The 16280-nt window shown below is 50.7% G+C and overlaps 1 protein-coding gene across 5 annotated transcripts in view; it reads right to left on the bottom strand.

The window, feature by feature from the left end:
- The window catches only part of CALN1 (calneuron 1), a 173125-nt gene that overhangs the window by 127773 nt on the left and 29072 nt on the right, over positions 1-16280 (bottom strand). For 2 of the 5 annotated variants that reach the window (XM_051809613.1, XM_051809612.1), the window contains exon 3: positions 558-682. In XM_051809613.1, coding sequence (XP_051665573.1) covers positions 558-682 — 125 coding nt within the window. Of the gene's footprint in view, positions 1-557; positions 683-14266; positions 15209-15891; positions 16171-16280 lie in introns of those variants that run through there. The other 3 variants (XM_051809614.1, XM_051809616.1, XM_051809615.1) reach the window with 3 other exon arrangements.

Raw genomic sequence — 16280 nt, forward strand, 5'->3', positions numbered from 1 at the left:
AATGATGGGATCCTACAGGCAGCAGATGTGGATAACCCTCCTGATGGCCTTTGCCAGCCTGAGGCCAGTCTGTGCTCCCAATCACTGACCTGTGAAAGGGACTTTTAAAGCCCTTCCCAGCTTCTTAAGCCACAAGCTGCCTCCATGCATCTTGTTATATTGAGACACAGAGAATCCTCACTGCTGAAAGGCCACAAAGCAAACGAGACGACTTGGAAGGGACAGACTCAGCTCTGCAGGTTCCAGGAAAGCTAAGAGCATCTTTGCAACACACATTAGCCTAAATTTTCTCTTGCACTTTTGCCCATAAAATGCAGCCTTCCTGTCTCAAAAAGCTGCCTTCTTGACTTCCTGACTTTGTCCTTCTTGCCTCTCAGAAGGACGAAATCCGAGCCTAAAATCCCTCCCCGGCTCTCCCCGCTCGGGGACCTTTTCCCTGTGCACGACCTGCTGAGCCATCCCTTCCTCCTCCCTCCACAGGGAGAACACCTGGTGACAACACCATGGAAAAGGTGAATTTGGAAAAGCAACTTGGGAAACCCCCCGGATTTGCTCACCATCCAGCTCCTCCACAGAGATGTTGGCGAGCTGTTCGCTGTCGCTGCCGGCGGAGAGCGAGCGGTTCAGGTAGTTGCCCTTGTACAACAAGCCAGCTGTCACATGGTGGAATGGCATCTTCTCCCTGGGAACGAGAGGAAAGGGAAAAGAATGGTTGGTTGGAGTGATTTGGCCCTGTTTTACTGGAATGGTACAACAGCAGTGTGTGCCTTGAGGGAGTAGCTGGGCCGAAGCATCCCCGGCGAGGTTGGCGCGTGACTGATGGGCTGCAGGTTTGATTGAGTGTCTGAGAGAGGAGCTAAACAAACAGAAATGCAGCTGCTGCTTCCTGGTGATGAAGAAGAGTGAGCAGAGACAGAGCAGCAGGAAAAGAGGACTCTCTAGCACTCTTATGGCAGCTTTCAGCCTCCAGATTTGCTTCTTGGTAATAGTTTCATAGTGCACGGGGGTCTGCACTGACATGCAATTAAAAAATTTGAAAAGATTCCATAAGATCATGGAATTATAGAATGGTTTGGGCTGGAAAGACCTTAGAGCTCATCTTGTTCTACTCCCCTGCCATGGGCAGGGACACCTTCCCCTAGACCGGGCTGCTCCAAGCCCTGTCCAACCTGGCCTTGGACAATCCCAGAAATGCAACATCCCCAACTAGATCCAGCAGCACAACTTTCAAAGCCCTGCAAGAGCCTGGAGACCATCTCTCAGACCCTGCTCTGGAGCTTCCAGGCCCCTGAGGTGGTTTAACCCCCCACCCAGGGCACCCTCCCCGAGCGAGGTGCTCGTCACCACCAGTTCCTGGGCTCCAGACTTCAGTGAGAAGAAGAAAGAAGAAAATTCCCATTCGGGCAGGGCCCAACAAAGAACATTTTCACCTCCCAACTATGACAGGGAAGGAAAAATACTGCTCAACAGGAGGCTGGAGCAGCAGAGTGTTTGCAAACTTCGCAGGTATAAACACGGCAGCAGAGTGAAGGGCAGCCATCTGCACAGACAAAAGTGGGAATTACTGTCAGCAGCACTTACACATTGATTTAGGATACACAAGAAAGAGGCAAGTTTGCCAAAGTCAATTGAAATATTAAGAGGGAGATTTGTCATCCCCTTGGCTGGATCCAGGCAGCACAAACCCATTGTGGGCCTTTCTGTTCCATGTTTCCAGTGGATATAAATCAGCAGAGCCACACCAACATCCCCTGGGATCCGGCCCAGGGGCTCTGCAGGGGCTGGAAGGTGGCCAGGACACCCTGGGCACGGTTTGAAACCCACCATTAATATCAATTTATGCTTTGGCACAACCCCCTCATGTCCCTGGGGGTCACAGCCCCTTGGAAACAAACTCCAAGGGCATCCTTGCTGTAGCCATGGAACATCCTTGCCTTGCCATAAGTGCCACCTCCTGAATCCTTCTCCAGCCAGCACTCCAATTACAAGGATGATCTGGCTCTTACTCAGCCATATGTTCCTACCACAGTCAATAAAACAAATCTATATCCACATATATATGAATTAATTTTGTAACAAATGCCTCCTTGCCTCACTGAGTCAGGAACAGCTTCAAGAGACTCCCCAAGAGCAAAATAACCTGGAGACACTGGGAAGCAAAGAGGAAAAGCCATGAGGCTTCTCTTGCACTGCTCAGCACGTCCCTGGAATTTCTCTGGCAGTAATTATGTAAATAAATCCTAATCGTAACTTTAAGTATTTTTATTTGGGAGCCAGTTCCTTCAGCAGCACATTAGAAACCGTAAACAAGGTTTTCTTTTTCATTAAGCACATCTGTAATTTCCCAGCACTTGCCAATTAATGTGTTTCCTTGGGATCTCTTGCTGGCTCTGACATATTTTTCTCAGCACTAAGGTGGGAATTTTACCTTCCTTAGTTTCCAGGCCCACCACAAAGTATTCAGGGAATGCCAGATCCCTGTTTTCTCTTGAAAAACACCCCAGGGAATCACCGAATATTCCCCCAAAGACCATCGAGCCCTGCACAGGACAACCCCAAAAATCACAACATCCATCAACAGGGTTTTCAAAACCCTGTTGAATGAAAGGGGTTTAAATCCACCACGGGGATGGGCTTGCACTGCAAACCCAGAGTGTGCTGAGCCCGTGGGGCTGGGCACAGACCCAGCACCCCCCTGCCCCAGCCCGGGGTTGTGCTCCCTCCCTGAGCTTCCCCAGTGCTGGAGCAGCAGCAAACCCTGGAGTTCAGTTCACTAAAGCATTTCTGAAATCACTTTCCCTGCCTCTGCTTCTACAAGCAGTAAAAAAAAAAAAAAAATGACACTGCATCTCCCCTGAGGGCTGGAGTGTTTAAAATCAGCTCCCTGGGATCCAGGAATGTGTTTTAGTGCTGGAGGAGACCCTGGGGAGAGAAATCCAGGATTCAATTCTACCACCCAGGTATGTATTAGTATTTTTAAAAATCTAATATCATTCCACAGAAAACCTGCAGAGCTGCTGGAATTCAACAGCTCTCAACTTGCCTCCAGTTTGAACGAGGGATGCTCAGAACTGGACCAGCAGCAGCTCCTGTGCTGGGTGTCCAACAAGGATGTGCAGCTGCACCTCAGACACGCTCAGCAACCTGCAGAGAGGAGCCTGAGGCCAAAAACAGGCCTGAAAGGGGGGAGAAAACAGCAAAAAGGGGCACAGGGAGGGTGGGCTGTGGGAGAGCTCGTGAAACACAGCACCAGGTTTTGCAAAGCACTCGAGATTGAAATCCGTGTAAAGCTTCAGGGGAATGTGTGGGTGCCTGATGCCTGTCTGGAAAAAAAGACCTGTCCTAGCACAGCCAGATCAGTCCAGGCTGGAACCCCCATCACTGGAAGTGTTCAAGGCCTTGGAGGAACCCTGTGTAGGGGAAGGTGTCCCTGCCCATGGCAGGGGGTGGAGCTGGAGGAGCTGTGAGGTTCCTTCCAACCCAAACCAGTCTGGGATACTGTGAAAGGCTCATTTTGAATTTCACCAAAATGTCCATGCTGGAAACACAGAAACCTTCACGTGGTGAGGCCCTGGGTAAGCTCAGAGCACGAGTGACCTGGTGCTGATGGGATCCAGCCCACACTGGGGTGATGCCCTGCCCAGGGCTCGGTGCTGGACTGCAATGAGCCAAAGGGTTTCTGCCTCTCCAATGTGTTAAATTTGCAGTAATTTTCCTCTCCCCTGGCTGGGAGCAGGGCAGATGTCCTGAATGGGACTAGGGCAGATGGCCCTCAGCTCCTGCCCCATTCCCAGAGCTGTACAAAAACTGAATCCTGAGCTTTGCTCTCCATCTCTGAGCAGTCAGGACAGACACATCTTCTCTGTGGGGACCAGGGACAGCCCCCAGGGAATGGCTGGAGCTGTGTCAGGGCAGGCTCAGGTTGGATCTCAGCCAAAGGTTCTTCCCCCAGAGGCTGGTTGGGCACTGCCCAGGCTCCCCAGGGCAGTGGGCACAGCCCCAAGGCTGCCAGAGCTCAGGGAGGGTTTGGCTGATCCTCTGGGGCACAGGGGGGGACTCTTGGGGCTGGGCCTGTGCAGGGCTGAGGGTTGGACTGGATGCTCCTTGGGGGTCCCTCCCAGCTCAGCACATCCTGGGATTCTGTGAGTCTGGGGCTCTGTGATTTTCCACAGAGCAACTCTCAACCCGAAAGGCAGAGTGGGATTCTGGAGCAGTGAAATCTCCTCGAATAATCTCATGAAAACATTGACATTTAACCAAAAAGGCCTCAAAGAACCCATAAACATGTGTCTGGAGACGTTACCATGGTACCTTGCCAAGGTTGCAGTGCCTGTGCCAAGCTCCCCAGCAGGTTCCATCCCCGGAATGCTCTGCCAGCCCCGCTCCTGCCTCTCGGCACAGCCACATTTGGGAAGTTTCAGAAGGTGTTCATAAGCAATTTGCCATCAGGATAAAAGAAAAAAAGACATCTCCACGCTGCTCACATGTCTCCTCATGGTTTGCATCCTTCCCCAGCTTTCTAAAAAGGCTTCCAGACCCAAAATCCACACGAACATTCAACTGGAAGGTTTAGCTCAAGCATCATCAACGAGATGGGATCAGGATTAATTTGTATTTATCCTGGATCTCCCTTGGGAGTTACCAATTTGGAAAAGGTTTCTTGTTAAACTCCCTCCTAAGTGCAGCACAAAATGATGTCCAGGAGCTGATCCTGGTTTAGCCTCTTGGTTTAACATGCCCAAGCAGATAACACACAACTGTTTGGGTGTCCCACCTGCCCAGTATTGTGGATTTGCCTTTATTCAGCTGGAATTCTGGGGGTCCCAGGAGGTTGTAACAACCTGGGCCAGCAGCTCCCCAGGCTGGATGTTGACCATCCCCACAGGGTGTCAAACAGAAATGATGGAAACGTGGGATGAGGGGAAAACTGAGATTTCCATCTCTCCCACAGATCTGGCAGAAAGTTGCAGCTGGAAATGCAGGGAAACACAGGGATATGGGTGGACAAACACACACGAGCAGCACAACAGCAAAAGCTTTGTTTTCTTAGGGAAACGGGCTGCAAGAAATACAGGAATCCATAGAAAATCTGTGAAGCAACCAGATGGTTGGGAAGCTGGAAAGAGAGTAGCTGTAAAATCCCTCAGCTCACTTTCAAACCCTTTAAAAATTCATCAAATGAAGTACTGGTGTTAAAGATGCTTCTCCCTGGGCACAGCAACATTTCAACACGTAAAGCAAAGAAGAGCAGTGACTTCTGAGGAGAGGATCCCCTTTTCCCCGGGGCTGGAGCACTGCCATTATCTTCTGTGTGATATCCACCTTGATCCAGGGGGAAGGGCAGAGCAAACAGAGCCCTGAGCATCACCTGGGAAATTCCTGGGCTCTTTGATCCTCCCTGCTCTGGGCAGGGCACACCAGCCAGGGGACACCACCGGCTCCCCATCACTATTCCTGCTCCATTTTCCATTTGTTGCTGTCCATGCACTAGTCCTTTCCCTCTCTCCAAGGTCATGGATTAATCTCTGGCTTAGGAGAGACTGAGCTGGACTAAATATCCGTGTTTGTAGCCAATATAGTTAAGGGAAGACAACTCAAGTGCTTCACTGCAGACACGTGGCTTTGGCAACATCCCTCTGCTAGGAAGAGCCCTAAGTCACTTTGTCCCTTATCACCTGCATTCCCTGTTGCCAACAATAGCTTTAAAGATTTTTTTTCAATTTTTTTTAATTTATTTTGTACACAAACTTGGCACCTCAAATGCAGCATGAGCCCAAGCTGCCACAGGAAAAGCCTGAAGGGCTCAAAGAGGCTCCTTTTGGCACTGGGAGGAGCTCTGAGGATGCAGAGCTCTGAGGATGCAGAGCTCTGGAAGGTGTGAAGGTTTCAGCTGCTGCAATAAAATGCAGACTCTTGTTTTAATCAGTGTCAGCTCAGGTGTGTAAAGAGATACAGGGCTGAGGGCTCAGGCAGATGGTTTGATCTGCAGCTCCAAATCCAATAAAAGGGGGCCTTGGAAGGTGCCTTGGGATGGGGAAAAATAAGATCTGGTGCATAGAGAGCCTTAAAAGAAAGCCCTAAAATAGAACCTCCCAGGGAGGAAAACCTTTGAGGAAGTTTGTATTTTCTGACTGTTGATATCAATCTTTATTGGTATCAAAACCCCCCAAAAAACATGGAAAAGCACATTTGGGCTGTGTATAAACAGATCTACTGCAGGGAGAGAAAGGCAAGAGCCTCCCTGCTCCCAGTTGGTCACAGAGCAATAAACACCCTGGGCCACTTTTGGAGGCCAAATTTCCTCAGACTGTGATGCAAAGTCGTGGGGCTGTGAGTGCAGGTGAGCCCTAAAGCTGCCTCTGCAAGAGTTTTTCTGTGAAACAGGAGTGCTCCCACTGTCTGGGAGCAGGGATGGCTGGAAAAGCTGGAACCAGCACGGACACACACGGGGCTTTCAGCAAATTAACCCATCCAGATTCATTTCATCCCTTTTACAGGGATCACACACGTGTGAGGTTCACTGCTCAGCTGCTGGGGGTGATGCAGGTACAGATTAAAACTGGCCCCTGGGGACACTTTCAGCCCTGACCCTTCACAGACCCAGTGCCCTCATCCTCCTGCATGTGGCATTTGGGCTGGATCTGATTATTTATTGGCATAAGACCAGGAAAATATTCCCCTGGTTCAGGCAATGACCAAGAAATTGGAGCTGTTGCTGGCACATACCAGCAATGAAGTGATCACTGAGTAAAAAAGGCTTTACAAACAGACAGTTTTCAGCATTCAAGGATGGAACTGAGAAAAAAACCCCAAAAACCAAAACAAAACACCTTCTGAAACGCAGAAAACAAGATCTGAGTGACAAGTCTAATGTAATGTAAGGCACTTCAGGAGCCACCAACCTCCAGGTTCAAGGACTACAAAGCAACAGGAGCTTCAGAAGATTTTGTGCTGGTTTCTTCCCCTCCCTCCTTCCCCCACCTTCTGCAGTAAATTCGGAAGGAAAAAGAAGAGGAAGGTCACTTTAAAAGACATCACGTCACTAAACAAGTGATGCTTCACATCTGCCTTTGGATCCTGGCAGAAAGGGAGAGCTGAGGATGCCAGGTCAAGTATAAAACACACACATCTCCTTCTGCCAGCTGAACATGTGAGGACACAGTGGGACAGCTTTAAACCAGAGCTGTTGTTTGGTGTTTTTAACTGTGGCCTGGGCTCATCCTCAGCTTAAACTGCCAGGAGGAAAGGGCTGCAAGGACCTGATAGCTCTGCATCTCCAGGGATAAAGACCCCTTTCCCTCCCCAGATGGGCTTAAATCTAATTAAAGAACCATCATAACCCACTCACCAGCATTTCATCCTTTTCCCCAGGCTCCTCTTAGCTCCCAAACTCATCCTCAACTTTTTGCAGCCCTCTCCCACTTTCTGTCACTGAGATGCAGCTGCTGATGCTACTGCCCCCAGCTGTGTTTAGCCAAGGTTAGTCCAAAATTACATCTTCATATAAATCACAGTTGGTTTGGAAGAAGCCTCTGAGCTGATATTAAAAAGTAAAAAAAAAAAAAAAAAAAAAGGGGGCAACAAAAATCTCCAAATCTTCCTCTCTTCCAGACAATAAAAATCTCCAAAGCTTCCTCTCTTCCTCTCTCTAATAATTCACCTGGAGACATGAAAAAATGAGTTTGGAAATGAAACTTTTATCCCTGGGGATAACTTTTCTCCCTGGGGAGGCTGCAGTGTGTCCTGTTCCCTCCTGTGGGTCCAGCTCCTCCACAAGACAACAGGCCCATGGTGTCCATCCCAACGTGGTGCCCATCACCCAGGGGCTTCCAAAAAAAAGACCATTTCAGGAGGGAAGAGTTGATGAGAGAAAACCAACCCAGGCTAAAAAAAAACAGCTCTAAAATGTCCCACTGCAGGGCTCCTGTGGTGGGAAGCTGAAGGCTGCAAACGTGCAAATTGGAAATTAAGGCCGAGTTTTTAATGGCAAAGGTGATTAAGCACTGGAACAAACGAGCAGAGGGAGTGACACGTCCTGTCTGGTCCCAGACAAGCCCTGATGCCTCGTGGAAGATGCACTTCAGCCAAGCACAAGCAGGTGTTGGAGTTAACAGGGTGAGAACAGCTTGGGATCGATTGTTTTCCACATTTCTGACATTCCTCCTGGGCCTTAAAAACCAGGAGTCTGTGAAGCTGGAGCTGCTGAGGGGCTGAGAGCAGAACACGGGCAGCTCCTGGACCTTCCAGCTCCCTCAGCACTTCCACCTCACCTGGATTTCATCTTCTCTGCCCAAATTGTCCAGGTAATACTGCAAGGGGAGTGATGCCCACCCTGTGCCCACCCGGGGGCTCCCTGGCAGCCTGCAACTCATAGGAGAGCCCAGTTTTAAAAGAGGATCCAGATTCACAAAGAGGATCCAGATCCACAAAAAGATGATCCAGATACACAAAAGAGGATCCAGATTCACAAAAAGAGGATCCAGATCCACACAAAGAGGATCCAAATCCACAAAAAGAGGATCCAAATACACAAAAGAGGATCCAGATACAGAAAAGAGGATCCAGATACACAAAAAGAGGATCCAAATCCACAAAAAGAGGATCCAGATTCACAAAAAGAGGATCCAGATTCACAAAAAGAGGATCCAGATTCACAAAGAGGATCCAACTCCACAAAAAGAGGATCCAACTCCACAAAAAGAGGATCCCAGTTCTCTTGCTGGGAGAGGGTCAACTGACCCAAAGACCTGTCCCAACAAGAAGCTTCCAGAAGCACCAGGCTGGTTATTAACTAGCACTAAACCAGGGCCAGGCTGTGGTGAGAGGGGGTTCAGAGACTGTTGTGCTCATCTCTCCTCTCCTGCAGAAAATTTCCAAACCTTCCTCCCTTCCACAAACCAAAACCCTCCAAACCTTCCTCTTCCACACAACAAAACCCTCCAAACCTTCCTCTCTTTCCCCCTTCTCATAATTCACCTGGAAACACGAAAAGAATCGGTTTGGGAGTGGAACCTTTGCCCCTGGGGAGGCTGCAATCGGCTCCCCCAGCACTCCGGGAACGGGGGAATGACAAAGTCGACACTGAGAGGTTTCAATGAGCGACCAGCTGAGGGCAGAGGTGCAGGAGAGGCTTTGTGCCATCACCCCGCACCTCCCAGCCCGTCACACCGACCCCCCCTGCTGTCCTGGCTGCTCAAACACAAAAAGCTCGGCTTTCTCTCTTTCTGGCTCGTGTTTTTCTGAGCAGAACACGAGAAGATCGCAAAGAACTAACTGATGGTGCTCTTTGTTGGCAGGGAGGGGAAAAAAAAGCCTCCCTGAGCTTTTAGCTGAGCCGAAGAGCACGGCCAGGCCGGGAGGAAATGTTCTTGTGCACCCCCTTCACACATTTCCCTGCCCTGCTTTTCTCCTCCACTCACGACTGCTGTTTGCTTATTGACTGTGTCTGGAGGGGAGTTTTCTGAGCTTCTGTTCATTTACTCGTGTCCAGTTCCCTTCCCAGACATAAATCAGGCAGGGAGGCAGCAGCAGCAGCGATTCCTGGCACCCCCAGCACGCTGAGCAAACATCCCAGTTCCGAAAACAATATACAATGGATTATTCATAACAGGCCCAGGGCGTCACCCAGGAGTAATTATAAACATGAAATCTATCAATAATGACCATTTTTACAGCGGATTTAACAAAGTAACACACTCCAAACAGCCTCTTGGTTACGTATTATTAATGAAATGCCAAAACATTTAGGGTTTTTAACGGGACAATTAATTACTCCCAGTAAATATGGGAGTCCTCTCCTATAAAATAGGCTTTTAGACATCTGGTGAGGGTTGGGTTTTTAAAAGCAAGAGCTGATGGTTCCTGCAGAAAGTTCCCTGGGAGCTCTGAGAACTGGAGCCACCAACACGTATAAACGAGCAGAAGGTAATTAAAGAGATGAGGGCACCCATAACTCTCCTATAAATTGAGGTGGATCTCAGTGTAAGATTCCAACCAAGGCACACTCCAAGCACTTCCCCACTGCAAACATTCAGGGCTATTAATTTCCTTGGAAAAGTGTCTTCAAGCACATAGGATGGCCCAGCTTTAGAGGAGGATCCAGATGTACAGTGAGGATCTGGATTCACAGGGAGGATCCAGTTTCACAAAAAGAGGACCCAGATTCACACAAAGAGGATCCAGAATGACAAAGAGGATCCAGTTTCGCACAAAGAGGATCCAGATTCACACAAAGAGGATCCAGTTTTGCACAAAGAGGATCCAAATTCACAAAGAGGATCCCAGTTCTCTTGCTGGGAGAGGGTCAGCTGACCCAAACAAAGACCTGTCCCAACAAAAAGCTTCCAGAACCACTTCCAGGCTGGTTATTAACTAGCACTAAACCAGGACCAGGCTGTGGTGGGAGAGGGTTCAGAGACTGTTGTGCTCAGGTTTCTCTCGTGCAGAAAACTGGGAGTATCAGCTGCCTCTGGACACACAGGACTTGCAGCACTACTGGCAAATGTGACCTGGGAATGAATCCATTCATCTGTCTATCCATTGTCCACCCAGAGCAGTTGTTTAACACCAACCACTGCACTATTTAGCTGCTTATGGCAAGAGTTTGTAACTAACCCCCAAACCTCAGTGACCCCCCTACATGTGCATCCACTGGGAGTGGACCTTCTCCAAGGGATAAGATTTGGGAAGCACTTGGATTCAGCCAGATCTGAGCATGTGCTGGAGCACCTCATCATCCACAGCCTTAATTCCCAAGTCTGTATAAGTCTGTGCTTCTTTCCTTGCAAGCTCCTGGTCTTTGGAAGATTGGGAATAGTAAAGCTGCTCCAAGAAACCCAAACGCTCATTTCCTGCCAGAGCACAATATTTAGCTCTTGGGGTGGCACAAATTACAGCATCCTTATTTTTATTTCAGCATTTATTTGCAGGAAATGTACAACAGAAACCTGATGCTGGCTGGATTTTAAACCCACAAGCACTCTGTAAACAAGCTCGACCCAGAGAGATTTACATGTTTCTTCTTGAAACATAAGGAGAAGCAGCGAGGCTGAATAATTGGAAACAGTTCTGGAGACTTCATTTGCTTGTTTTTTCCTGGGATTTGCTTTTGGGGCTGGCTGTTCCTAACCTTAATACCTGGCAGGGTTGATCAACTAGTTGGAATCTCATTTGCATAGTAGTTGATGTGCCAGGGGGAAATCAGTGCCCTGGAAGAGGTCAACAACATGCAGGGGAAAAAAAGAGTGTGGAGAGGCCATTTTTCTTCAACTGCCACTTTTAAAAGGGGTCAGAGCAGAGTATCCAAGATCAAGGCTGAATATATAAATATACCTCAAAGAACACATTGCTCTGACATCCCTGGGAGCCCCTGGATCTGTCCTCAAACCCTTTGAGAAGGTGCCAATCAGCAGCACAAACACGCCCAGGTTTTAAACACGTGCCCATGGGACACTCTTCCCCCTCAGGAGCCACAGCCACTGCAGTTACCTGCAGTGGGGCAGGGTGGGAGCAGCAGTGCTCCCCTGAGCTGTGTGCTCAGCTGTTTGAGGCTCTGTAGGGTGAGGGAACCCCTCAGACCCTTCTGGGATCTGGGCAAACAGCCCTGGTCCTGCAAACAGAGGAGGGTGCAGAGGAGCTCATTAGAGAGGATCCTCGTCTTCAGGGAGGCTCTACCCTACTGACCTGTTTGCAGGATCAGGCCTGGGCAGGGAGGAGCCCAGACCCAGGGAATTTGGGTTAGGAAGGAACGAAGCCAAAGTGGAGCTGGTGCAGGACGTCAGTGGCGGCCGTTCCCTCCACTGGACAATGTTCCAGCTCCTCAGGGTCACTCACATTAATGTTTAATGTGCCAGCATCCAGGATAAAGAGTTTCCCAAGGAAACTGTTGGCACACGGAGCTCTCCCTGCACACACATGCCCACAGCACTGGCACCTGTGTCATCCCACACGAGTGTCCTCCAGGACCTGAGTGACCACAGGCAAACCCAGCAGCGATTTAAAAGGCAAAGCAGCCTCATTTGGGGGCTTGGTGCATTTCTAAATATCCAGCCCCCTCCTGCAGAGACCATGGAGAAGGACTTCAATAAACAGGAGGAGAAGGACTTCAATAAAGAGGAGGGGAAGGAAAAGGGCTGGCTCAGAAAACCCTGAACCTGCAGCTCCCCCAGCGCCGCTGGGCATCGCTCACTGCTGGGGTTCAGACACAAACCTGGCAGCTTCTGCCCCTTGTCACCCCACTTTGAACCTCAGGAGACACCCCCTGAAGCTGCTGAGATGCCAACAGAGCAGGGGAAGGTTACAGGCAACAAACAGCACGGGTCCAAACCCCCCACCCAGGTTAAATGGCTCGATAATGGCTGGAAAAGGGAGGTCTGAGCTGCCTGGAAGCCTCAGCTGTGAGCAGACCTGAGGACAACATGCAGTGCAGATGTTTAAGGGTTTCTTTTATCACGCTGTAAAAATGTATATGCAATCATGCCCAGCAAGCCTCCACAAGCAGATATTAAGTTCAAGGAATGAGAGGGCAGTTTTAGAACCACCCACTGAATTTGTCCACATTTTCCATGTCCTGCCCGTGGACTTCAGGTTCAACAGAACTAAATCCAGACTGTGGCTTTTATTGCCACTGCTTAATGCCTTTATTCTAAGAAACATTTTCACATTTTAGTGCTTTTATCAAAGTAGGCTGCATTTAATTAAAAGCAGACCTGTAAAGCAGTTTGTTTCTATTGCCCTCTTTCCATGATAGCTCAAGAACTATTGCATAATACCCAGCATTTACTTTTGTTTCGTGCTTACACTTTTAACATTAACCACATTCACAGGTTAAAAAAACAATGAAACCCTCCCAGCCTTGCAGAGCTTCTCCATATGATCAATCCCCCCAGTTAAGTGCTGAATTAACCAATGTATCTTAGCTGGGGACTGTATAAAACTGAATAAAACTGACTCATAAAAAAATCCTTTCAGTTTACCTTAAGAAGGCACCTGGTTAAAATGAGCACTCTCAGACCCTTTCAGCATCCCCAACATTTGCTGAAAAGGCTCTGCCTGGTCCGTTTTCCATCTCCTAACAGATTGCCTGCCATATTTCATGCCGGATCAATGAAAGTTCCATGTGCACAAATGGGCTAAAAGGATGTTTGCTGCTATTTCTAAGCCCAGCAGTTTCCCAGTGGGCTTTTTGTCCGGTTCACGACAACTCTGGGAGGTAAAACATGCACAACACCATCATCTTGCTATGGGTCAAGCCAGGCTTTTAAAGCAAAACACAATGAGAAGACTTGCATTGCAGTTGAACTTACAGGGGGAGGTTTTCTGGAGGCTGTGGGAGACGCACAGGACCAGCCATTTAAAGCCCGACACTGGGCTGGGCTTTGGGCTGAGGAAGGAAAGCCTGGACAAGCAGCCACCAAAATGTTGTTTGGAAATCCATCTATATTTATGTATCTATCTATCATGATCTGGTAGCAATAAGCTGCATCAGCACAACCCTCCAGCACATTATGATTGGACAAAACGTGCATGACAATGAAGAGTGTGAGTTCGGAGCGAGGAGGCACGACCCCGACTCCCCACCCTGCCGAGACAGGGCAGGAAGGAGGTTTTGGTTAAATTTGGGCCAGCTATTTCCCTTCAAGTGGGTTTTTGCTTCCCCCCCCCCTCTTTACAAGCCAAGTTTTGCCCTGGGATTCGACAGCAGGGCTTGCAAAGTGCTTTTGTTCCCTGCTGAAATCCGTTTGCGGGATCGAGCCCTGGCCTGATCCTGCCCCACCGGAAAGTTACGGGAGGTGTTGTGAGAACCAGGTGAGGTCTGCACACCACTGAGGACACAGGAGCAGAGCCCAGCTCCTGCAGGGCAGACCCCTCCCTGCAGAGACCCCTGAAGTCCTTACACCACCTGGAAGCTTCACCTGGAGCAGGATTTGCCCGGGATCCACCACCCTTCCCCATCCCTCACCTCCCGATCAGATTCTGCCCGGAGACACACAGACCACCTCCCTGGAGCCAGAGCAGAGCCTTTATCTACAGGTGCAGTGCAGAGAGGATTTGGCTACAGGTCCAGTGCATCCTCTGAGGAAACAGTTAAGCCCCCACCAGGACTCCCAAAACTGCAAAGATGAACCTTCCCCTACCAAACCCTTCCCAGAAATAAAGTCCCAGCGCACGCACACGCAGGTCAGGGCACATGCAAGGACCCTCTCCCTCCCCAGAAGAAGCCAGCTGGAATATTCCTTGATAAAAAGATGGCATTGGGAGCTCTTACCTGATAAAATCTGTATTCCCAGCTACCAGCACACCTACAGCACCAGGCTCTCATGGGGCATCACGCAAGGGTGCAACAGCAGATTGGTGCAGGTCATGGAAGTTTACAGCCAGAAGCAAAAAAAACCCAGCCCAAAACAACCCCAAAAAATCCCCCAAAAGCCACAACATGACCCAAATGATATCCCTGCAACGGCTGTCTCGTTACAAGCAAGCTGAGATGAAGGAGGGGTTTTTACTTGCTCTGAGGCATCATATGGAGCTTAATCACAGGCAGTTACGTATATGGTTCTTTTGGCCTTCAATCAAGTGTGTCATTTCGGTGGCAGCTGCCTACGTGATGTAAGCAACCTGGGCATCCAGTCCTTTGCCAATCACGGCCTGGTGCAGCTATTTTACAGCTGAACAATGGGGGAATTCGATTTCCCAGGCACCGAGCAGATCCTCTTGGAGTCCGGCAAAGCCACACAGGATCACACACCTCTCCTCCCGCGGAGTTCCAGGCAAGCCCAGCCCGGCCAGAGCTCAGCGAGCCGCTCCCAGCGCCGCTCCCGTCCCGCTAGCATTCCCGACGGAGCCCATCTGGATCCTGACGACTTCCAACACTCTCCAAAAGCCACTGAGAGACAAAGCTTGTGAGGCACCCGGCGAATTAGTGCGACACAGCGCGGCGGGTGCTCGGGGGGAGGCGGCTGCTCCACGGGAAACACTCAAACTTGGTGGGTGGAAAAGGTCTGAGCTGCTGGTGAGTAACAGGAGGAACAGCTCACGCTCAGGACACAGCGGCAGCTCAGCCACCCTCAGAGCAGCCCTTCGGGGGGGAAATCAGGAGACGGTCGCTGCGAAGCAGGTGTTAAACCCGGGCTTGAAATTAGAGCTGAAATAAAAGCGGGCTGGGCTGAATAAATTACAGCTCCGAGTAGGGGCTGGGTGACAGGCAGGACTCGCTCCGGGAGTCTTTTGGTTGCCGACAGCGGCATCAGGAGGTGTTTGGGGCCAAAGTCCTCTGTCGAGGACGTTTGTTGGTTTTGACAGATTCATTAGGACCCATCTATTCAAACAGATGGCGGCTGCTCCCTCTGCTCTGGGCTCTCCATTCCTGTGGAACTCCACAGGAGCAGGACACCGCATAGACACCGAGCTCTCATTACATCACCCACGGCGCGAACCGGGAGAGGGCCAAGAAATTAGGAAAAAAAGGTTTTCTGGGCAGCAAAAGTGCTGTTCTGCTGCTCCATGGCAACTCCACAAACACCCGTGTGTGCGCCCACAGCCGCACACAGCCCAGGAGAGGGGAGGGAAAACCGGGAATTAGCCGCACGCGCCAGGGATGGGGTACCGAGTGTTCCCGCCTGGAAGGGATGAGCATCCCGAGCATCCACACCCGCAGACCCCCCGTGGCCGCCCGCGGACCCCGCTGTGCCCCGCGGGGGACGGCGCAGCTCCCGCCCCGTCTGAGCGCGCTGGGAGGGTGGGATGAACCCCCCAACAGGTCGGTCCCCGCTGGAGCCCCCCAGCCGGGCAGGGGAGGGCACTGCGTTGGCACAGCCGGCTCCCTCCCAACCCTCCGCTCCCCGCCTGGGGGGCACCCGCTGCTCCCCATCCTTCGCCACCTCCTCGACTCACCTCTCCACCCGCCGGCTCCTCCGCCACAGGTTTGCTCGGCTCCACTGTCCCCCCCTCCCTCCCCACTCCAGATCTCTCCTTTAGCCGACTTATTCAAAGGAGGGAGGAGGCACAGAGAGAGAGATCTGGGCGGCGAGGATGGCGGAGAGAGAAAAAAAAAAAATATATATATATATATAAAAAACCCCCCACGAAAACGGATGGAATCGAAGAAAACGAGCGAAGAAACGAAAGGCGAAGAGGGGGTGCTGGCGGCGGAGGAGGAGGGGTGCGGCGCGGCGCGGCAGCCCCGGCTCAGCGCCCCATGGCCCCCGCAGCCCCCCGAGCGCAGCCCGAGCCCCGCCGCGCCGCGCCGCGCTCCCCCCGGCACCCCCGGCACCCCCGGCACC

This window comes from Manacus candei, unplaced genomic scaffold (genome assembly GCF_025592945.1).
Source record: "Manacus candei isolate 608988 ecotype Guabito, Panama unplaced genomic scaffold, ASM2559294v1 h1tg000076l, whole genome shotgun sequence".
Lineage (NCBI taxonomy): Eukaryota > Metazoa > Chordata > Aves > Passeriformes > Pipridae > Manacus > Manacus candei.